Source organism: Quercus suber, unplaced genomic scaffold, assembly GCF_002906115.3.
Source record: "Quercus suber isolate HL8 unplaced genomic scaffold, Cork oak 2.0 scaffold_190, whole genome shotgun sequence".
Lineage (NCBI taxonomy): Eukaryota > Viridiplantae > Streptophyta > Magnoliopsida > Fagales > Fagaceae > Quercus > Quercus suber.
The window spans coordinates 198776-223237 of NW_027069648.1; the positions used below are offsets into that span (position 1 = coordinate 198776).

Consider the following 24462-nt stretch of genomic DNA (forward strand, 5'->3'; position numbering starts at 1 on the left):
TTTTTTTTCGGCTTTAGCATTTGCAAATGAACATTGTCATACTCATACCAATAACACCTTTTTTTTTTTTTTTTTCTTCTTTTCATTTTTACTTTTTTTTCGGCTTTAGCATTTGCAAATGAACATGATTATGTATTTTCCCAAAGATAATGAAAAGTTGGCCCAACAAATTATTTGTCGGTGTTAAAAAGTGAATACTTTTGTGAAGTCGTGATGAATTCACTTGAAAAATGTCGTCACCATATTTTAAGATTAGACAACTTTTTTTTTTTAGAAGAAAGCTTAGACAACTTTATTGGCTAATATTAGATATTATGAAGAAGTTTGGACCCTACCCCTCCCCACAAGCCACACCTTAATGCACTCAACAAAAGCATTATTATATTTTATTATTGACAAACACAAACTACATTGGGATTTAGTCATTTGGGTCTATTTGTTGAAGCCTGAGAGGTAAGATTAATGAACTTGAGAGATGTGTCATAAATTTAAAAGTTTCAAGTTTTATTCACCATATAATAGATTTATGAAGTTTTTAAGGTATCATGCTCAGGAAGTTGAATGATTTGGTCAAAAGATTGGAATACCACCTTTTTTATTTTTTTATTTATTTATTTTTATTAATGTTTAAAGGTAAGCTGAAGTTTGCCTCTGGATTGGGTTGGGCTTGAGTTGTGAGAGAGAGGGAGCTACTCCAACCTTGGGTTTGAGCCTAATCCCAAACAACCCCTAAGGAGTTTGGAGTTTGGACTCTTAGAAGACGTGGTCGTGGGCCGCCCAAGCACAAGAACACCCTACAAAGTCGGTGTCAAAATGAGGCCCATAAGCCCATTTCATTCAAACTAAAATCTCAATGGCTATTTAAGGATATCGTAGTAGCCGTTAAACCCTCCAAATTCGAAAATCATTAACTTCTTCTTCTTCTTCTTCTTCTCTCTCTCTCTCTCTGTTACTTTCTCTGACTCTCTCTCTCTCTAGCCAAACGCTTAAAGATCAGATACAAGAAGCCCCCTCAACAATCTACTCTCTCTGTCTCTGTGTGTGTTTCTTATTGTTTTTTTCTTTTCATATTTTTGCTATATAGTATAAAAAATCTGAGTGAATTTTGAAGGGTTGGTTTCTTGTTTTTCTTTGTTATTTTTGTTTTTTTTTTACTCTCTCTTTGTCTCCGACGTTATGGATGAAGGATCCATGGGTTCCTCTCACAAGAGAAGGGCTCTGTGGCTGGGCCCTCTTCAAGAACAAGTCCCCAAGAGAAAGTCTAATCGAGAAAATGTAAGAATCTTTAAATTCTTATATATATGTTCCTCTTATTAAAATTTGTTATTTTGTAGTTTTTTTTTTTCCTTTCAATTTTGTTATGAAACTTTTTTTTTTCTATGATACCTTATGGTGGCCATGTTTTCTCTTTTGAAATTTGGGTTTTGTTATGTGAATAATTTTCTGTGAATCTTTATGTCATGCACCCTTGTCTGATTGCCAAGAAAATTGAGGAAGAGAAAACAAGAGAAACCAAATTCTGGGTTTTGTTTCTTTCTATAAAAGAAATTGGAAAATTAATACAAATTACACAAGGGTGTCCTAGACAGTGAAAATTCTGATTATTTCCTCCCAAATTTTCTAAGTAACCAAACAGGCAAACAGAAATTCAGTGCTGCCGTATCTTTAGTTTCTGAATCTAAGATTTGTTGGTTTCTTGTCAAGTCATCACTATAAACCTAAATTTTGTAGGACAATTTAGTTACCTAGTCATATTAGGATCAAAATAGGGTTAGTCTAGGTTTCCTATAAATGTGCTTTGATGTATAGTATTGAACTATGAATATCAATTCAGTTTTGCTCTCCTTTTACATCTCTGATAATAAATTTGTGTGTTATACTGACAGTTGGATAGGTTCATTCCAAATCGTGCTGCGATGGACTTTGATTTTGCACACTACATGCTCACAGATGGGAGGAAAGGCAAAGAGAACCCGTCTGTGATCTCTCCATCCAGAGAGGCGTACCAGAAGAAACTCGCGGAGGCCTTTAACATGAACCGGACACGGATCTTGGTCTTCAAGAACAAGCCCTCCACACCAATTGACCCAATCCCAAAGGAATTTCTTTCACCATCTTCTCCACAGACCAAACCTGTGAAGCAGAGGAGACACATTCCTCAGGTATAATTGCATATATAAGAAAAATTAATCATATTTGAATTTGAATTGATCTGCTAATCAAAATAGTGTTTGAAGGAATAGGGAATCTGGATTCAGCTATATAATCTGTATTTTTGTTTGATTGTTTCTTTGTGTCTTTGTCTTGGTGCTTCTGATCTTTTTTCTGTGTGTTTTGTAAATTTATTTTGTGTGCTAATTGTTCCAATCTGATTTCACAGAGTTGTGAGAGGACATTGGATGCTCCTGATATTTTGGATGATTTCTACTTGAATTTATTAGACTGGGGTAGCAGCAATGTCCTTGCCATTGCTCTCGGAAGCACGGTATACCTCTGGGATGCCTCAAATGGCTCTACCTCAGAACTTGTCACGATTGATGATGATGATGGCGGCCCTGTTACAAGTGTTAGTTGGGCTCCTGATGGCCGGCACATTGCCATTGGCTTAAACAATTCCCATGTCCAAATATGGGATTATACTGTTAACAGACAGGTTCCTAAGTCAGAACTATATCTACCATAAAAAAATTTCTGTTTGTTCTTTTGTTTTTCTTTGATACATGTTGAAGATTTACTGTGATTTTGTTAATGCAGCTAAGAACATTGAGTGGCGGTCACAGACAAAGAGTAGGTTCACTGGCTTGGAACAATCACATCCTTACAACTGGAGGAATGGATGGTAAAGTTATCAACAATGATGTGAGGGTGAGATCCCACATTGTTGAAACCTATAGGGGACACCATCTTGAGGTCTGTGGGCTAAAATGGTCTGCCTCAGTTCAATTGGCTAGTGGAGGGAATGATAATCTTCTCTATATATGGGACAAAACCATGGCCTCTTCCAGTGCTCCAAGACAGTGGCTTCACAGACTTGAGGGCCATACAGCTGCAGTCAAGGCTCTTGCTTGGTGTCCGTTCCAGGGTAATTTGTTAGCCTCAGGTGGAGGTGGTGGTGATCAGTGCATTAAGTTCTGGAATGCCCACACAGGCGCATGCTTGAACTCTATTAACGCCGGCTCACAGGTTTGTTCTTTGTTGTGGAACAAGAATGAGCGTGAATTGCTTAGCTCTCACGGTTTTGCACAGAATCAGCTTACCCTATGGAAATACCCCTCAATGGTGAAGATGGCTGAGCTCACTGGTCATACTTCTAGAGTCCTTTTTATGACACAGGTACTAATTTGGAGTCGATCAAATTATGATTATTATCTAAGTTTTATCCTTTCCAAAACTAATTAGTTTGGTAAGGACCCATAGCTGACCTTGATTACCTTTGGTTGTTGCATTTAAGTTTTATCTTTTAGAACATTTCAGTAAATCATGCTCTAGTGTAATAAATTTAGTTGTTTAAATTATTAGTTTCATCTTTTAATTGGTTTTATATGAGTTATTTGAGTGAGATCATTTCTTACTGCTTGAACTTTGTTGTTATATGTTCAGAGCCCCGATGGATGCACAGTGGCATCTGCAGCAGCAGACGAGACACTAAGATTTTGGAATGTGTTTGGGACTCCAGAAGTGGCTAAACCTGCACCTAAGGCAAAATTAGAACCGTTTGCTCATGTGAGCCGCATCCGTTGAACATCATAAGAGAGAGCAGTCAAGGATTTTAGGTTGAATTGACCATTAGAGAATGAAGTTTTTGTGATGAATATGAAGCTCAGCACAATGAATACTTGTTTGGTACAGAACTTAGTTTGCATATTTACTAATTTCACAGTCATTCTTTGAACTGTATATACTGTCTAGAAGAAAATATGATGTATTTGTAAATGCAGCAAGTTTTAATGTGATGTACAAACTTCTTACTGTAAATTTGATAGTCTGTGGTAAATTTTTCCTCGAGTGAGTCATTGTTATTCCCAGAGTTGCTTAGTGGAGCATTATTTCTTTCCCCATGGTTAGAACCGCTTGTGACAAACCCTGGAGTATATGTGCCTCATCTTGGTTCTTTCTGTAGTTTCTTTAGGTGTTTGTTTCTTCTTTTTGTTCTCTCTCTCACAGTCTCACGCACATTTACAGAAATATGTATGGATTATGGATTAAGGTTTTCTAGAGTTTTTAAGAAAACTTCAATATGGAGCTCCTAAAATCCTATCCATCTATTTTGACAAAAGTGGACTGAATTTTACAACATCATCAATATTTAGAAAAACATTGACTGTAACCATTTTGGAATCTATTTTAAGTTATTGATGCTGTGAATTCATTTTAAAATAAATAATAGGATTTTAGCAACTCTATGATTGAATTATTGTAAAAAATCTAGAGGATCCTGAAATAAATAGAATTTTCCTTCTTATATTTTTTCCTCTTGCCTTCGACGAAGACACTTTTCCATTGATAAACAATAAATCAAAGTCAAGATTAACTCAAAAATAAATTTAAAAAAAAAAAAACCAAACAAACAATTGCAAGAGACCATCTCATAACAAAAATAAATAATAAAAAGTTTCCGAATTTTAAAAACTACTTCAACAAGACAACATTTTAAAGTTCCCTAAAAGTCCAAAATGGAAAAGAAACAAAAGTCCAAGATTTTAATTCCAAAATACCTTTTTTCCTAAAAATTTTCACAAAAGTAGCATGCAATCATTCTAATTGACGGTAAACATTCAGGGGGGGTAAGGTTTTAGTCCAATATCTAATTGCATTGGACCCATCAAAATAATAACACTGTTGTCATTGTGATAGGTTTAGTGCAACTAGACAGTGGACCCAATTCAAGCCCATCATTCAAACTTGGGCATTAATCTTAGTTCCCTAACGAAGTGGACCACAGAAACTAACGAAGTTTCACAAAAAAAAAAAAAAAAACACAAAAAACAAAAGATGGATCAATAAACCAGCAACAAACAATTTCTTGCGGAGTCTATTCCATGAGATACTGTCTTATCATCATACACTTGCTATTACACATTCACTTTACACACAATACCACAGGGGTTGAAATCATGATTTTAGAATACAATTTCAAGGCAGTGTGTGATGAACGTGTGCAACAATATTTTCTCCAGAAAAAAATTGTGGAAACAGTGTGATTTGGACAGCAGACAGCTAAAGTGATTCTCCTTAATCTTCCAAACTAATAAAATACTGTCACCTATGATTTATTGATTTATCACATTTGCATAAGTGACAGTATTTTATTAGTTGGGATGACAACTTCAATAAATGTAATAATTACAGGTGAAATTGGAGTCAAGAGATCATGTGGTAGATGTGTAAAAAGTAAGAAACACTTTTCCATACGCTGTGGAAAACATTTCACTCACCAGCCCTTACGTGTGGAAGAAAAAGAAAAAAAACAAGTGTTTAGTTCACACAATGTGTTACACATAAAAACTGAAATCATGTGTTACACGATTTCAGTTTATAGAACTTAGAAGAAACGTATAAAGCCGTAATAAAGGCTTTTGAAAAGAGTCAAAATCTTCTATCCCACTTTTCCTGCTCCACTATATACTCCACAAATAAAAACATGACACATGTCCATCTAATTTATTTTTCCCTAAATTTATGCCTTCTATTATTTTAATTTTCTAAAATAAATAAATAAATAACCCATCATATTTAGGTAATAGAAATAATAGAAGGCATAAATTTAGGGAAAAATAAATTAGATGGACATGTGTCATATTTTTATTTGTGGAGTATATAGTGGAGCAGGAAGAGTGAGATAGAAGATTTGGACTCTTTTGAAAATGTCTACTATTTGAAAGAGAGTACAACAACAACCGGAAATCCCGGAGTTAATCCAAAACTTCTACCCCGAGCACATGCAATGGAGCCCTTTTAGATTGTCATTGACCCCAGACCATTTTATGTTGAGTTCAACAGTACACTGTACACACTGTTAATATATCAGTCATGGTCGTCTCAAAATAATTACTATATATATGTCAAGGCCTTCGCTTCATATAAATCAGTAAACACAAACTCTATGGGTAGCTTTAATCTTACTGTTGTATTTCTGCCTCTGATAATCAAACTCAGTTCATGCAGTGACCATCATACTAGTGTACTCAAATGCATTCAAACTGAAAGAGAAGCACTGCTCAGCTTCAAGGAAGGCCTCGACCGCACTGATGAATATGGTTGGCATCCTGACGATTGGGTTGGTGAAGATTGCTGCCAATGGGATGGCGTAGAGTGCAACAACAAATCAGGCCATGTTACAAAGCTCTTTCTTAAGAATTGGAGGCTCAGTGGTAAGATAAGTTCTTCTTTGATTCACTTGAAATATTTAAACTACTTGGATTTTAGTGGGAATAACTTTACTGGGATTCAAATTCCTCAATTTTTTGGTATGCTAGAGAACTTGATGTATCTCAATCTCTCTTATACATACTTTTCTGGGGAGATTCCTCATCTCAACAATTTGTCGAGACTGACACATCTTGATCTAAGCAATAGCCTCACGTATGCCGAAAATTTGGATTGGCTCTCAGGTCTTTCTTCGTTGAAGTACCTGGATATGGGTCACGTGGATCTCAGCGGAGTCGGAGCAAATTGGCTGCATGTAGTTAATTGGCTTCCTTCCCTTGTGGAGTTATATTTAGATTATTGTAAGCTTGAAAACCTTCCAACTTCCCTTCCATCAGTTAATTTAACCTCTCTTTTTGTGCTTGATTTATCATTCAACCAATTCAACTCTTCCATCCCTCAATGGCTGGTAAATCTTACCAGCCTCACAACACTTGATCTCCACTTTAATCATTTCCAAGATGCCATTGCATTCGATTTTGTGAACCTTAGAAATCTTAGGGACCTTTATTTGAGTGGAAATCGATACCTCACAGGTCAATTCCCAAGCCTTTAGGGAAACCTTTGTAAATTGAAAACTTTAGATCTTTCACAGAATAATTTTTGTGGCACTATTGATGGATTTTTAGGTAATGCCTCAGCTTGCCTGAACAAAAGTCTAGAGTCCCTAGATTTGAGCTATAACAATTTGTTAGGAAAAATTCCTGATTCATTGGGCAGACTTGGAAGCTTAAGATACCTCAATCTTGAATATAACTCTTTTTGGGGTTCAATTCCAGCTTCTATTGGCAGCTTGTCATCCTTGCAGGATTTGGACCTCTCTAATAATAAGATGAACGGAACCATTCCTGAAAGTTTTGGACAACTCTCGAAGCTAGTCAATTTGTTTCTCCAAGAGAATTCTTGGGAAGGTGTTATAACAGAAGCCCAATTGATGAATCTCACAAGACTAGAAAATGTTATACTCAAAGCCAATACAAACCATTCCCTAGTTTTCAATGTGACATATGATTGGGTTCCTCCTTTCAAGCTCAAAAATCTTGAACTAGAAAGCTGTCTTTGTGGCCCCAAATTTCCAATATGGCTTCAAGTTCAAAGTGAACTTACACATGTCACCCTTAAAAACGTTGGAATCATAGACACTATACCTGAGGAATGGTTCTCTATAATATCTTCTCAAATCATTCGCTTTGATCTATCCCAAAATCAGATTATGGGGAAGTTGCCACATCAATTAATACTTCCAAATGTAAATTTTATTGATCTCAGTTATAACTGCTTCAAGGGTCCTATCCCACTTTGGTTTACTAATGTGACCGAGTTGTATCTGAAAAGCAATTCATTTTCGGGCTCTATCCCATCAAATATTGATGATCTAATGCCAAGGTTGCGTTGTTTAGATCTTTCAGAGAACAACCTCAATGGTACAATTCCCTTGTCCATATGGAAAATAAAGGATCTTGGAGGACTTTACCTTCAGAGCAATAAGCTTTCAGGGGGGCTCCCCGATCATTGGAATGAGTCACAACCATTGTGGGTTGTGGATATTTCATAGAACAACCTATCTGGAAAAATTTCGAGCTCAATGGGTTTCTTGTGTTCTCTTCATGTACTAGTGTTGAGCAACAATAATCTTTATGGTGAAATTCCTTCTTCCTTGCAAGATTGTCCGCTTGTGAGCATTGATCTTAGTGGGAATCATCTCTCGGGGATTCTTCCATCATGGATAGGATCAGGAGTCAAAATACTACACTTACGGTCAAATCAATTTAGTGGAATCATCCCTCGACGGTGGTGCAATCTTCCAGCTCTTCACATCCTAGATCTTGCACAAAACAATCTTTTTGGTAGAATTCCAAAATGGTTGGGCAATTTTACTGCTTTGATTTTTGGCAATGGCATCATCTGGCCCTCTTTTTATGTCAATTATGTTGAGAAAGCCATCATAGTGACAAAAGGAAGAGAGCTTGAATATGGTAGCACTCTCCAATTTGTTACCAGCATTGATCTTTCATGTAATAATTTAATAGGAGGAATTCCTGATGAAATAACAAGCCTTACAGCATTGAATACACTAAACTTATCAAGGAATCATCTCACTGAAAATGTTCCCAAGAATATTGGGAACACGCGGTTCCTGGAAACACTTGATCTCTCAAAGAATAGTCTTTCTAGGCCTATTCCTGAAAGCATGTCTTCTTTAACTTCCTTGGCACACTTGAACTTGTCATTTAACAAATTAGCTGGAAGATCCCATCTGGTTATCAACTCCAAACGCTAATTGATGCATCCATATACAAGGGCAACCCTCAATTGTGTGGGTCGCCTCTTCCAACCAAGTGTCCAGGAGATAAAACATCTGATGGGCCAACTTTTTCTGATGGTAGTGGTAGTGCTGAAGACAAACAAGATGGAGATGGTATTGAAAGGCTATGGTTTAATGTTAGCATTGGACTCGGTTTTGTTGTAGGCTTTTGGAGCGTTTGTGGCACCTTACTGGTGAAGAAGTCATGGAGGTATTGGTGTTTCAGTTTCTGTGATGACATCAAAAATAGGATAGCATTAATAATTGCGTTGAAGATAGTTCATTTGACAAGAAAATTTGGGCTGGAAAACAATTGATGTTTGGAGGGGCAAAGCGCATGCAAAATTCTATTGTGTAAGTAGAATTGTGTAGGCCAATGTGAGCTTCGCTGTGGAAAACATTTCACTCACCAGCCCTTACGTGTGGAAGAAAAAAAAAAAAAACCAGTGTTTAGTTCACACAATGTGTTACACATAAAAACTGAAATCATGTGTTACACGATTTCAGTTTATAGAACTTAGAAGAAACGTATAAAGCCGTAATAAAGGCTTTTTGAAAATGTCTACTATTTGAAAGAGAGTACAACAACAACCGGAAATCCCGGAGTTAATCCAAAACTTCTACACCGAGCACATGCAATGGAGCCCTTTTAGACTGTCATTGACCCCAGACCATTCTATGTTGAGTTCAACAGTACACTGTACACACTGTTAATATATCAGTCATGGTCGTCTCAAAATAATTACTATATATATGTCAAGGCCTTCGCTTCATATAAATCAGTAAACACATCTTCAGCGGTGTCATTATCAGTTATACCACAAACTCTGTGGGTAGCTTTAATCTTACTGTTGTATTTCTGCTTCTGATAATCAAACTCAGTTCATGCAGTGACCATCATACTAGTGTACTCAAATGCATTCAAACTGAAAGAGAAGCACTGCTCAGCTTCAAGGAAGGCCTCGACCGCACTGATGAATATGGTTGGCCTCATGACGATTGGGTTGGTGAAGATTGCTGCCAATGGGATGGCGTAGAGTGCAACAACAAATCAGGCCATGTTACAAAGCTCTTTCTTAAGAATTGGAGGCTCAGTGGTAATATAAGTTCTTCTTTGATTCACTTGAAATATTTAAACTACTTGGATTTTAGTGGGAATAACTTTACTGGGATTCAAATTCCTGAATTTTTTGGTATGCTAGAGAACTTGATGTATCTCAATCTCTCTTATACATACTTTTCTGGGGAGATTCCTCATCTTAACAACTTGTCGAGACTGACACATCTTGATCTAAGCAATAGCCTCACGTATGCCGAAAATTTGGATTGGCTCTCAGGTCTTTCTTCGTTGAAGTACCTGGATATGGGTCACGTGGATCTCAGCGGAGTCGGAGCAAATTGGCTGCATGTAGTTAATTGGCTTCCTTCCCTTGTGGCGTAATATTTAGATTATTGTAAGCTTGAAAACCTTCCAACTTCCCTTCCATCAGTTAATTTAACCTCTCTTTTTGTGCTTGATTTATCATTCAACCAATTCAACTCTTCCATCCCTCAATGGCTGGTAAATCTTACCAGCCTCACAACACTTGATCTCCACTTTAATCATTTCCAAGATGCCATTGCATTCGATTTTGTGAACCTTAGAAATCTTAGGGACCTTTATTTGAGTGGAAATCGATACCTCACAGGTCAATTCCCAAGCCTTTAGGGAAACCTTTGTAAATTGAAAACTTTAGATCTTTCACAGAATAATTTTTGTGGCACTATTGATGGATTTTTAGGTAATGCCTCAGCTTGCCTGAACAAAAGTCTAGAGTCCCTAGATTTGAGCTATAACAATTTGTTAGGAAAAATTCCTGATTCATTGGGCAGACTTGGAAGCTTAAGATACCTCAATCTTGAATATAACTCTTTTTGGGGTTCAATTCCAGCTTCTATTGGCAGCTTGTCATCCTTGCAGGATTTGGACCTCTCTAATAATAAGATGAACGGAACCATTCCTGAAAGTTTTGGACAACTCTCGAAGCTAGTCAATTTGTTTCTCCAAGAGAATTCTTGGGAAGGTGTTATAACAGAAGCCCAATTGATGAATCTCACAAGACTAGAAAATGTTATACTCAAAGCCAATACAAACCATTCCCTAGTTTTCAATGTGACATATGATTGGGTTCCTCCTTTCAAGCTCAAAAATCTTGAACTAGAAAGCTGTCTTTGTGGCCCCAAATTTCCAATATGGCTTCAAGTTCAAAGTGAACTTACACATGTCACCCTTAAAAACGTTGGAATCATAGACACTATACCTGAGGAATGGTTCTCTATAATATCTTCTCAAATCATTCGCTTTGATCTATCCCAAAATCAGATTATGGGGAAGTTGCCACATCAATTAATACTTCCAAATGTAAATTTTATTGATCTCAGTTATAACTGCTTCAAGGGTCCTATCCCACTTTGGTTTACTAATGTGACCGAGTTGTATCTGAAAAGCAATTCATTTTCGGGCTCTATCCCATCAAATATTGATGATCTAATGCCAAGGTTGCGTTGTTTAGATCTTTCAGAGAACAACCTCAATGGTACAATTCCCTTGTCCATATGGAAAATAAAGGATCTTGGAGGACTTTACCTTCAGAGCAATAAGCTTTCAGGGGGGCTCCCCGATCATTGGAATGAGTCACAACCATTGTGGGTTGTGGATATTTCATAGAACAACCTATCTGGAAAAATTTCGAGCTCAATGGGTTTCTTGTGTTCTCTTCATGTACTAGTGTTGAGCAACAATAATCTTTATGGTGAAATTCCTTCTTCCTTGCAAGATTGTCCGCTTGTGAGCATTGATCTTAGTGGGAATCATCTCTCGGGGATTCTTCCATCATGGATAGGATCAGGAGTCAAAATACTACACTTACGGTCAAATCAATTTAGTGGAATCATCCCTCGACGGTGGTGCAATCTTCCAGCTCTTCACATCCTAGATCTTGCACAAAACAATCTTTTTGGTAGAATTCCAAAATGGTTGGGCAATTTTACTGCTTTGATTTTTGGCAATGGCATCATCTGGCCCTCTTTTTATGTCAATTATGTTGAGAAAGCCATCATAGTGACAAAAGGAAGAGAGCTTGAATATGGTAGCACTCTCCAATTTGTTACCAGCATTGATCTTTCATGTAATAATTTAATAGGAGGAATTCCTGATGAAATAACAAGCCTTACAGCATTGAATACACTAAACTTATCAAGGAATCATCTCACTGAAAATGTTCCCAAGAATATTGGGAACACGCGGTTCCTGGAAACACTTGATCTCTCAAAGAATAGTCTTTCTAGGCCTATTCCTGAAAGCATGTCTTCTTTAACTTCCTTGGCACACTTGAACTTGTCATTTAACAAATTAGCTGGAAGATCCCATCTGGTTATCAACTCCAAACGCTAATTGATGCATCCATATACAAGGGCAACCCTCAATTGTGTGGGTCGCCTCTTCCAACCAAGTGTCCAGGAGATAAAACATCTGATGGGCCAACTTTTTCTGATGGTAGTGGTAGTGCTGAAGACAAACAAGATGGAGATGGTATTGAAAGGCTATGGTTTAATGTTAGCATTGGACTCGGTTTTGTTGTAGGCTTTTGGAGCGTTTGTGGCACCTTACTGGTGAAGAAGTCATGGAGGTATTGGTGTTTCAGTTTCTGTGATGACATCAAAAATAGGATAGCATTAATAATTGCGTTGAAGATAGTTCATTTGACAAGAAAATTTGGGCTGGAAAACAATTGATGTTTGGAGGGGCAAAGCGCATGCAAAATTCTATTGTGTAAGTAGAATTGTGTAGGCCAATGTGAGCTTATTTTGCAAAACCTTTTGGTCTTGTTCTCCTGAAGTGTGCTGTATCTCTATCTTATAATTATTGTGTTATCTAAAATATTTGAAATAAAATTTCTTCCTTTTAGGTTCATGCGCATGAGAATAAATCTTATTTTATTTCTTGCATACATTGTGTCGTGGTCTTTTATTTATTTATTCCGTATCAAGCCAATGGGAAGGAGAAAAGATAAGTATTCTTCAAGTCATACGCTAGCTTCTCATTCTCTTTTGAAACAGTTGCAAGAGCTAAAACAACTTTGTTACATCTAGCGGAACACTAACAAATGAAATAAAATTTAGAACTTTCACAAATGAACTTTAATGTCTTCTAAATCCATGCAATCTCCAGAGGGAATTATAGCTTTTCCGAGTTAAGTAACACAACTAGTTCAGCCCAGAGTGCTCTCCACTATAATTTCAGGATACCCCATAACTAGACAAAAGAGTAGAGCTTTTATTACTGCAGAAGCAGCTGTCTACAAAAAGATCCTGGCCCTTGTGCATTCATAGTCCCAGATCAACATACGCCACATACTTGAACTGGAAAATCGCGACATTAAGCTTAAGCACAGAATCTGAAGGTGGCAGTGTCCATTTGACCGATAAGGATCCAGGGACCCTTATATTTTTAATGCAAACATCCATATACTCCATTGTGAAATTGAAGCAGGAGACCAAAGGCTCCCAACAATTTTTTTTTTTTTTTTTTCAAATAAAAGTTGTTTCTAGTTTCTACCATCCCATGGCATCCACAAAGAAGAAATGTAATACAGTTAAGAGAAGGGCTTTTTAAAAAAAAAAAATTATGAGAAGATATCCAGTTCTTTTATTTCAAAATGAATTAATAGGATTTTAGGAACTCCATGATAGAGTTACCCTAAGAACGCTATAGGACCTAATCCTACACATATATACACACACACACACAATCAGATGTAAACTGAAGCTATCTATTTGGTTTGAAAATATTTAGACCTGTTTAACTGATACCTCTATAACAACAATGAAGTGGGTAATGACAGCTCATGGAAAAGCATATCATGAAGAAAGCACAAGAAGAGGTCAGAGAAGTGGTGAGAATGAAATCAAGGGTGGTTGTAAACAATGTCAATCAAATTTGCTGGTTACATGCACCTGTGCCTTTTCTTGATTTTTAGAGAAACATCTGTGCTGGTTACATGCGGCTGCTAAACTTGCTGGTTATGACATTCCATTTAAAACAATAGTGTATGTCATTGCATGGGACATTCATCTGTGCAATTGGTTGCATTATGTTCTTGCATAGAAGATTAGTGCAAAATCTACTTCATTCAATGTCTGACCTAAAGTGTGGGTACTTAATGTTGCATTAAACTGGATTTCACATCTCCTTGTTTTCCAATTTGATGTTGATACCAATAACCTTATAAATACTTGAGTGGTAACAAGATCTCTTGTTTGCCCCCCATACTAATAATTATCTTTTATGGATTAGATATATCCATTATTCCTCTCAGTGTGTAGACCTCACAATCATATGAAATCCACGCGCTGTGAGATAGATTATGCATATACATGATACATGATACATCTTCTCATGTTGCTTTCATTTCAGTTTTAGTTTATATCGCAAACTTGCCTTCAAGAAAGCATGGTCACCACCATGTGAATACATTAGGAATGGATTGTAAAAGAAACTGTGTGAATATAGCTTTGTTAATTTTTGCTCAATATCTATTTCAAAGAAAAGCATCTACTTATTTCCAGCAAAACCACTAATTGGCACTGTAATACTAGGCTAAATTAAATATAGAATTTCTATATATGAGATCTTTATTTCATTCACCAAGAAAGAGGAACCAACAGACATTAGGCACAGCTACATTGAACAAAATCAACTACAAAATTTACACTTAATGCAAAAAAAAGGAAAAGAAAGAAAGAAAAGGCATATTCACACTTCAAAACTTCATCAATATATCTTGCCACTTAACAGAATGGATTGTCAAGGTGGTGTCTGCCCACAAAGTATAAAAGCTTGAATAAGGCACTGGGCAGCATGCGTTTGTTCTGTGGTCCCAGATACTATAACTACACCTTCCACAGCCCCAGGTTTTGGGTCATGAATCAACACCTTCGCACCCGAGATCTGAGATGAAATTTCCAGGGCCAACATTCGCGTCAAAATCAATATAGTACTATCATCATAAATTTGATGTAGTAAGATTGAAATTAATACACCATTCATAAACCCACCTGCTGGATCTGAGTCAAGTTACTGTTGTTCTCTCCATGAACATGGCCCAAAAATGTTTGAGGAATTGTGATCTCAACAGTTGTGCTGGTCAAAATTGGCACTTGACTTCCGCTGCTCATAATAATATTGGCAGAAAATGAACAAATGCACTTCCAAATCAAATCATGAAGTTTCTTTTCTATACTTTCTGCTTTTATGTTGTCTCTGCCTACATAAAACTACATATTACCATTTCCTATAAATCTAAACTTATCATATATCTTGTCAAGCTTATCCAAACATTAATGCCTCACGCCAAATGAAAAAGAAAGCAAAGAAAAAACGTGGAACAGAATAGCAACTTATCAATATTGTTTAGGTGAAGATCATACCCACAAAGTTAACCAATACTCCTTTTACATTATTGCTGACTAAATCTATATATTGGATTTAATTTGATGGGTGGTACGACATGAGGCTATCACCATGTCATGCCAGCTTAACTCTAATTTACAAACCTAAGTATTTAGTTGCGTGAGTATAAGAAGATGATGGAAAAAAACAAGAAATCTAGGAGAAGGTACCTTCGAAGAGGCCCACTTTTTGATGTCAATCCCAAAACATCAGCTGTTCCCCAATTATTTCCACTGCTCACTGCCTGAAAGGAACAAGAAGTAACAGGGAAATTATAAAAATGGAAGAGGTAAATTGGCCCCATGATTGGCCCCAAATGTTGAAGCTTCAAACTTTTGGAAAAACAAGCAACCAACCTGAGGATTCCAAGATCTTGGAGAAGAAGAGGGTCTGTCAAAAGTAGGACCATGTCCTGGTCTCTCACTTCCATAAGGATAGGGAACTCGATCCATGTTAGATGGACCACTGCGATCCATACCATGTGAAAATGTAGACTGGTGATCTAGGGGTTGGGATGGAATGGCAGAACGGTCAGCTCCATGAGGATGTCCCACTGGAGAAGGATAGCTACCTGGGGAAGCTGGGTTATGTCTTGGCCTGAACAAAGGAGGAGGCATTTCTGGAAAAGGAGACAAGTAGGGTGGTGCAGAAAAATTTGGAGGGGGTGGTTTCATTGGAAATATGGTTTCCCGAAGCCTGCCTGTTATGTGAAATAAAGCATCCTGTACGGATTGCATGTTTCCAATAACCTGCCAAAAAGCACAAAGCCTGTTTGGTCTTCAAGAATTATTAGAAATAAATGGGCAGAATATATTTCTATTACCTGTTAAAAAATCCAAATCACATTGTGAAATACAAAAATGGAAAATAGGCATATTTTAAATTGGAAAAATTGTCCACTCTAATTGATCCATTTAGATTAAGTCGAAGAGCCAATCACTTGAACCAGCATGGTTATAGCATCATGGACAAGCTTAAAGGACATATGAGCCACAACAGCATCATTTGGAATACCTTAGAGAAGCGCGTGGTACTTGGCTGAAGATTTATTCAAAGAATGGAGACTCCACTGCAACATGAAAAGTACCACCTCACATTCATAGGATTCTTGTTATTGATTCAGAAACAGAAAAAAGAAGTTGGGATCAGAATTAAAAGGACATCAAAAAGGAAATGAGAAGAGGAGGGGAGAGGCAGAGAGAGAGAGTGGCTAAGCTAGTTTGGAAACTTTCACCTGAGCATGAAGCTCAAGGTATCTTGATTCATTTATTAGAATGTATTTTGGCATAAATTAAAGACAAGATTGTTTGATGACAAGTTGGAAAAGGATTTTGAGGAGAGAAAAGAAATACTTGTAGGTTCTTCTTATGGGGGGAAATAGGGAAATACTGTGACAAATATGCAAAATGAGTAAAACAGAAAGTTCAATAAGAAAATTCTCCCATCAAAAAGCTTAACAGAGAATATATCTATCTATCTATCCTATAACATATAGCAGTAACACTTTTTTTTTTTTTGGGTCATAAGGGTTAATTCCCTTTTGACTTTCTTAACTTAAGCAATATATTCATGCCCAAAAGGGTTAATTACCTGTACAACTTCATCATTAGGGGAACCACACTTTGGAACTTGTTCCTTTGAAAAAATACGTATACTAGCACCGGTAGCTCTTCTCATTTCTGTTATAATGAAACCTCCTTTACCCAATAAACAACCTATCTGCTGTGAATGAACAAGAAGCCTAGCAACGACTGCAGCACCAGGTTCAAATCCAATCTCTGCAATTCTACAATGCACACGAATAACAGCTTCCTGGGCTGGAGAATGTTTCTGCTCGGAATTCTGCAGTAGGTCAAAACAATAGAATTTGAGAAAACAAAAGATCTTCTATCCCTAAAAATTCAAATAAGAATATTTCTAGATTATCAATCCATTAAAATGTTAATGATGACTATTCTAGAACAAAGTTTTCTTTAATAGGTAACTACACCACGGAAGGGATTAGCCCTGTGACCTCACCCTCCAACCCTTACCTACAAGGGGGTAGAGTCACAGAGATGCGATTTGGTCCAAGGACCATTGGCTTCTAGAAAAATAGTAGTACAACAGGTTGTGGAATTTTCCCCTATTTGAAAGGTCCAAAAAAGGAAGTAGTGGATGACCATCATCATCTGGACTCTATACATGGGAGATCTCAAAGTGACCAGTTGGATTATGGAACCCATACCACTTAACATGATTCACAACCCAACCCACTTTAACAAGGGCATTTTATGTGCTAGGCTTCTTCTATCAGCCCTTGCACCAAATATATTGCTTTTTTATAGGTAAATAAATTCGTTAAAAGAAAAAGAGAGGAACACTAGCCGTGTACAGAAGAGAGCTGAAAAAAGAAAAGAAAAAAAAATACAAATAGTACCGACAGCATTATCATTTCATGATTGAACAAGAAAATACAAATTATTCCTTCAAATGCAGAGAAGCACAACAAATTTTAGGGCCAAAGACCATGGGATACTTTTGTCCAAGGCAGTGCTAGAAAAGGTTTATCATTCTCAGGTCCTAATTCACTACACATGTTACATTGTGAAAGAGATGAGATGGAAAACCCTCATTTTTTGAGGAGATTCTCTCCATTTCATGGTCAATATATATATATATATATATGGGTAAGACTTAGGTACAATACTTAGGCGCTGTTCCTTAAGTTTCCTTCTTAAAATTCTGCCATTTGGTTTTTTTTCTCATGTGATGAAAGTGCATTTTTTTAGTTAAGTAACCACATGACAGAATCTTAAAAGGAGAACTTAAGGAACAGTACCTAAGGTATTGTACATAAGTTTTGTCTTATATATATATATATTTCTTTTTTCTTTTTTCTTTTTTTTTTTTAAATCTAACACTGTAAATAGTACCATGTCATTTAAAATATTCAATGACATGGCACCACATGCACCTTTTTTTAGATTTGTAAAATTTTATTTGGAACATAATATGGACTTGATTATCTTGGTCCATATTTTGCAAGAACAATCTAAACCGAAAGATTTTTTTTTCTTTTTTTGAAAAAAAAAAAATCCCACATCTATTATGGATCTCCACACATTAATAAAAGAATCATAATTCAAAGACGGTTTAGTTTTCATGCCTCTCGTGCTGATATCACAACAACCCGCTCATCTGAGTCAGACACAGAATCAGCAATCTTAATAGACGCCCCAGTTTCACTTTGCAAAGCTCGTATTATACAGCCACCTTTCCCAATCAGACTACCAACTTTATCAAGTTGGCATAACAACTTAAATACCACCTCTTCTTCCATAGCCATTCTGTGACCAGCACCAATATTTTCAGGCCCTGGAACCGAAGAATAACCTCTCGAACGATAATCTGCAGCATGAAAGCTAGATGCATAACCCCGTTGAGGAAGATCAACATATGGTGGGAGGGGAGTTCCATGTAGTGCCCCCAATGAAGGTTTAGTAGAACCAGAGTTGGCTGCATCAACCCTAGGGTTATCCTGAAGACAACTTGAAACAGACAGGAGTGCTTTCTTTACAGCTGAGAAGTTTCCTGTTATCTGCATATCATTAGAATATACCCTTAAGAAGTACTATACTGAATAAAAGAGAAATTATCATTAATAAAAGAAAAGAACTAGAACAGTAAGTCAGGGAGCCATCAGCCAACAACCAGGACTAGGCTCCAGCAAAATAAGTACAAGTACAAGGGAAGCTGAGAATAAAAAAGTATGAAGACCCACAGCAAGCATCCAGTACTCTTCCAGTCATGAGTAGGCTCTTTTGAGTATATCAGTAGGTTGATTCTGAATGCCTTCGAAGTGCAGCAAGTTTCAAGCATTCCAACTAGCCCATGCAATCATCCCCCAGGCCTCTAATATAATCCCTTAAACAGGGGTCAGGAAAAATCAGCTAGGTTGACCACATGTTGGGTTGGATCAGGTTTCATAAATGCCATCCAGTTGATCTGACGTTGTCAGGTGAAGGAAAGGCCCAACTGATGTCAACCAACAAGTGGAAAAAACTGTCCGAAGGTCACTCACGGGTGGGTAGTCAATAGGACTAAGTCAGGTAATTGGGTACATTAGATTTGCATTCCCATCAACAAAAACACAGATCTACTACATTAGATTTCCACATATCTATATCTACATTAAAAAATCCACACAGAATCTCACTTTCACAAAAAAAACAAAACAATCAAACTAATCATTTTCCCCTATTTACGTCTTCAAATGCCCCCCCTCCTTTCAAAAAAAAAAAAAAAAAAAGATGTACCAACATGGCAACCCAAGGAGCAAGCTCAGTGTTGTTCGGTGTTCTTGGGTTTGACAAATTAATAATTGGAAATGAGAGAGATTTATTTATACGCACACACACACATATTTGTGTATATATATGTGTGTGTGTGTGTGTGTGTGTGTGTGTGTAAGAAATGAATTTTATTGAGATTAAAAATCAGTCACCCAAGTATACAGGGTGTATCCACCTGGGGACCATACAATCAAGCGTGCTAATTACAAAGATCTATCAAATCAAAAATTGAAAGACGAGAATAACTATGCACTATAAGCATCCAATCCAACAAGGTTTAAAGAAAAATAATTTAAGATCTGGCAAAGTGTTAAGCTATTGAACAATGCATATTTGCAATTTAAATCTTTTTTTTTTAAAACCATAAATGCAACTGATCCACCTATATTGAATTGAAACCAAAACCTCACCCTCCCTCCACCCTTACCTATAAAGAAGAGAAAATACAATTTGGTCCACAAACCATTGGCTTAATCAAGATGCAAAGTTTATGACTGCATCCTCCCCACCTAAAAAATAAACTCCAATAAACACGCTATTCTATAAAATTATGTCTTGTTGTGAATCGGAGCAACATCACTTTCACTTAGGTCCACCAATGACACCACTTTCAATAGTTCTTGTGACAAATTTTTCATAATTGTTGAGGTGACAGGTTATTGATTGGTGTATAATAGAAGTGATACTAGTGGCAGTCCATGTGAAAAGGGTTTAATTTTGGCACTATTTTTGAAGTTATTTGGGAATCTGGGATTTTTTTTTTTTAAAAAAAAAAAAAAAAAAATGATAGACTCCCAAATAACTTCAGAAGAGCGTTTATTCAACTAGATATTATCAAAATAATATTTTTTGATAAGCTACCACCCTCAACAAGTTGTGAAATTTGTTGTATTTGTAGCATCATTGTTGCATCAAATTTACTAGGCAACAAGAATCACAATAACCCAATGTTCATAGTAGTAGTATCCCTAAACTCATTAAGAATAAATCCCATATATTTGTTTCAAAAAAAAAAAAAATAGTACTAACAGTTAGCAATTCAATTTTCAATAAACTCAATTATACTAATTATACTAGTCTTATAAAATCAAAACCCAACATTGTACATTTCAATCACAATTGAATTGAGTGACTTACTTGAATCAAGTCATGAGAATGGTGATGATCTCTAGGCAAAACCCTAACTTGGGCCCCACTCTCCTGCCTAATCTTCTCCACAATCTTCCCTCCTCTCCCTAACACACACCCCACCTGATTACTCCCCGCCAATAACCTACAACACACCGTCCTCCCCAACCCCATATCCTCGCCGCCGCCGCCCGAATTCAAGTTCGGGTCCGGGTCGCTCTCATTGTTGACTTCTTCGTTTTCATCATCGCTGGCCTTCGCCTTCGCCATTGCCATTGTCTCGAAGACCTTCAGGAGCGCTTGCTGGGCCGGCGAGCAGTCCTGGTCTTGGTCGCCATTGTGGCCGTCGTTGACGATGTCGTTTTGGATGTGGACGACGCAGTGGTCGGTGTCGTTGTTGTTGTTTTCGGGGGAGATGTGGAGGAGGGATTGGAGGGGCGGAGGTGAGGGATGAGAGAGGAAGGGCAGAGGAGACGGAAGACAACGCTTTGTTCTGTTGAGAGGTGGCGCCGCTTTGGTGTGGTGGTGGGGTCCATGGTGGCATTGGTGGTGGGGTCCAATGGTCGCTTGGAGTTTGGGGTGAAGGATGAGGAAGAAGAAGAGGAGTCCATTTTCAGTTGAGATAGAGTGAGAGAGCCCAAAATGGGCTCTTTTTTTGTACTACTACTACTACAAAGTACAAAACATACATTTGATCAAATGTAATCAGTGTGTACAGTTTGAATATTGTAGAGCTCCAACGCTTTGTCTAAGAAGGCCTAAGCTCGAGTCTCACTTTCAGTCATTTTTCTTGGTGAATGATTTTATAAGTTCAATATAAATCCTCTCTTTGGCTTACGGTTTGTCTTGACTCTAGTATGGGATAACTATATATACATTTGTGATTTTGTAAAATTGTGTACTTTTTTAAATAAATAAAAAAAACAGCCCTCCAAAGTGTCAAAAGTTTTAACCAAAATAATTTAAAATAATCATTATACCCGTAAGTTCTATTTTAAATAGTTCAAAATGCCACATAAGCCAGATAGTTTTACCGACAAACTAATCCAGTACAAATAGTTTGATAAATACTAAAAATTGTTATAAAACTATTGACCAATTTGTGAGGAGAAAAAAAAAAAAAAAAAAAAAACCCTTATTAAAGAATAGTGGTATAGAGCGGAGAAGAAATAGGAAGAAAAAAGAGAAGAGAGGTAAATAGGGAGAGAAACTTGTGGGAAGAGAAGATGCTAGAGGAGGTGATAGTGAGGGTGGGAGAAGATAGAAAAAAAAAAAAAAAAAGAAGAGAAGAAGTGGGAGAGTTTATTGTGAAAAAGGCTGAATGAGCAAAACAAAATGTAGTTTCCTGAATCAAAAGAATATACTGTAATATTTATAGGAGTTATGCATCGCATGAGAGAGAAATTGTTTTCCATTTTTTTTTTTTTTTGAAAACAACCTATAAAAAATAAGCTTTATTTTTATAAGAGTTTTTTGTTAACTAAAAATAGTTTTCCGTTGACATTTTTTTTTTTTAAATTTTTTATGTTACCAAACACTAAAAAATGTGAAAAACTATCTTTATAAAAGGTTTTCAAGCGAAACAAACAAAGCGTAAAAAAAAATTAACTTGCATAACATACATGCATAGATTCTTATGTGACAGTATGAAACATGGTTTATATTGCATATCAGTATCATACAATTTATACGTATCTGGCTCATAAACTCATCAAAAAAAAAAAGGTATCTGGCTTATAAAGAAATGAAATCTTCACATAGATCAATATTCATTTCTTTATTGTTCAATATTCATTTAATCTTGACCGTGTACTTATGTTTAGTGAAATACCTATTACTGGTAGAGCAAGTTACCATATAAAAGCCAAAAATAAAGCTAAAACAAAGAATCAGAGCTTCTCACGCGTTCTCTCAATTCTAAAGCGAGATTGTTTTGGCAATGAACTTGTTTCTTAATCTTCTCCCATGCGTGTGTGCTCTGCGTGAAGATAAAGATCAAAACAAAACCCTAAGTTCAAATGATCAGTGTTGGCTGCATATCATTTAGGGTTGGTAAAATCAACCCAAACCCACTCACTCTAATAGATCTGCTTGGGTTTAATTACGATGAATAGCTTTGAACTTGGGTCATTAGGTGTTAGGTCAATGAGTTCTATTATACCATGAAATCGTGTTATTATTATGAGTTTGTTAATAAGATCTTAATCTTGACCTACTCAATTTTATGATAATGACCTGGTGCATGTGTATTCAATTGTCTTTGAAGACTTGTTGATTGAAGAAATCTAATGATAGGTTATGGTTGTGGCATGTTTTGTTGATATCACTATTCACTGGAATGAGATAATTGTTGAATTTTATTGTGTCTGCCTGGGACAAGTTTGCATAATTCATTTTGTATCTGTCACATGCTTTATGTTTTTATGTATTCTGGTGTAACATGTGCTTATATAATTGTTATTGTGAATACTTCCTGTGATAGTTGGAATCCAGTCATATTTTTTCATATCTGCACAAGTTTTTAATATCACTAGTAAATTGATTCCAACATCTTTTTAAGTAAATATTTGATAGACTATGCAAATATCGTACTTCTCTGTATATTGTTATTTTGCAGTATGTTTAGAGATTTTATTGGGCCATAATTGTTCTTTGGTTTGGTAATGGATTGTAGTTGTTTTCTCAGTTACCTTCACAATATTTATTTAGTTTGGCTTATCTTTCTATATATATTGTTTGTGTTCTTCGTATATAATATAATGAAGCCATTCTGCATCATGAAATAAGAGAGGAATTGAGGGCAGATAGAGCAGGACAATGAGAGATACTCTGTGTGTGTTTTGTTTATTACATAGTGTCATTAATGTCCCTTGTCATATATGTTCAATTGGTTAGAGTACAAACAGCTTCTTCTTTGGACACTATGTTTTAACATCTTTTTTGATAAGTCACTGCTTTTTTAACTTCTTTTATTTAGGATAGATAATTTTATGTATCATAATGTCTTATATTTCATCTTACAACTTATAAATGTGAGTTTTACTCATAAGCAATTTAGTTATACTAATGCTTAATCAACACTCAAAGATTTTTCCTTTGAATCACGTTTAATGAATTTCTAAGTTGTAACTTCAAAGGATTTTGATTTTAATTATCAAAGGGCCGAGACTGACCTGGAAGCAGATAATAGGTCGCGCCGGGACCATCGGTTACCCAAGGTGCTCTGTCCCAAAGCTCTAGTACTGCTGTTTGTGGGTCTGTACTGTTGTGTGAGTGTGGGTAATGGTATTCTCCGTTGATTTGAGATTGGAGCATTGATTGGTTTCAAATTTCAAGTCTACCAAAGCTTTTTTCTCTTGTAAATCTTCAACAATCAACATGGTAAGCCTTCTTATTTTGTTCTTAGCCTTGGCCTTAGATGAATTTGCATACAACATTTAAATTTGTTTTTGGTTTACCATTTGATTGTTGTTATGTCCCCAAATTTCATCCATAACCATAAGTAGGGCCTTTTTTGTTAAGAGTTCCAGTAGCACACTGCAAATTATTAATCTGTACCCATCTATCTATTTAGAATTGGTACATGTAAACTCTGATTTCTATGCTAATCTTTATGCTGTGACCCAGTTGAATGAATAGAAATAACTAGTCGTATTCGAGGCGACAACCCTCCAAGAACAATAGAAAAGAAAGGAATTCTGTAAATATTATCAGCTTGCCTCTTATTCCATAACTCTTAGTTTAAATACATCAACCACAACTACTCAAATAAAAGGATA

The 24462-nt window shown here is 36.4% G+C and overlaps 2 protein-coding genes and 2 long non-coding RNA genes across 6 annotated transcripts; 3 read left to right on the forward strand and 1 right to left on the reverse strand.

Moving 5' to 3' along the window:
* Nucleotides 1-899: 899 nt before the first annotated feature.
* Nucleotides 900-4223, forward strand: LOC112026048 (cell division cycle 20.2, cofactor of APC complex). The gene is made up of 5 exons (XM_024058725.2): nt 900-1275; nt 1887-2162; nt 2381-2653; nt 2755-3333; nt 3601-4223. Exons 1-5 carry the CDS (start codon nt 1177-1179, stop codon nt 3739-3741), a joined length of 1368 nt encoding a protein of 455 aa, XP_023914493.2. The 5' UTR covers nt 900-1176; the 3' UTR covers nt 3742-4223.
* Nucleotides 4224-5960: 1737 nt separating this feature from the next.
* LOC136069795 (uncharacterized) lies at nt 5961-8937 on the forward strand. 2 transcript variants are annotated; one of them, XR_010631017.1, is made up of 2 exons: nt 5961-6371; nt 6612-8937. It is a non-coding gene; the product is annotated as an uncharacterized LOC136069795 (long non-coding RNA). The 2 variants fall into 2 exon arrangements; XR_010631016.1 differs by having other exon boundaries at nt 8897-8937.
* Nucleotides 8938-9341: 404 nt separating this feature from the next.
* LOC136069796 (uncharacterized) lies at nt 9342-12683 on the forward strand. 2 transcript variants are annotated; one of them, XR_010631018.1, is made up of 2 exons: nt 9342-9828; nt 10069-12683. It is a non-coding gene; the product is annotated as an uncharacterized LOC136069796 (long non-coding RNA). The 2 variants fall into 2 exon arrangements; XR_010631019.1 differs by having other exon boundaries at nt 12354-12683.
* Nucleotides 12684-14370: 1687 nt separating this feature from the next.
* On the reverse strand, nt 14371-21436 carry LOC112029703 (KH domain-containing protein HEN4). The gene is given in 8 exon segments (XM_024062394.2): nt 14371-14720; nt 14828-14939; nt 15392-15465; nt 15578-15970; nt 16812-17063; nt 18370-18801; nt 20693-21120; nt 21123-21436. Coding segments are annotated over 8 exon segments (2007 nt in total). The 5' UTR covers nt 21295-21436; the 3' UTR covers nt 14371-14576.
* Nucleotides 21437-24462: the final 3026 nt, after the last annotated feature.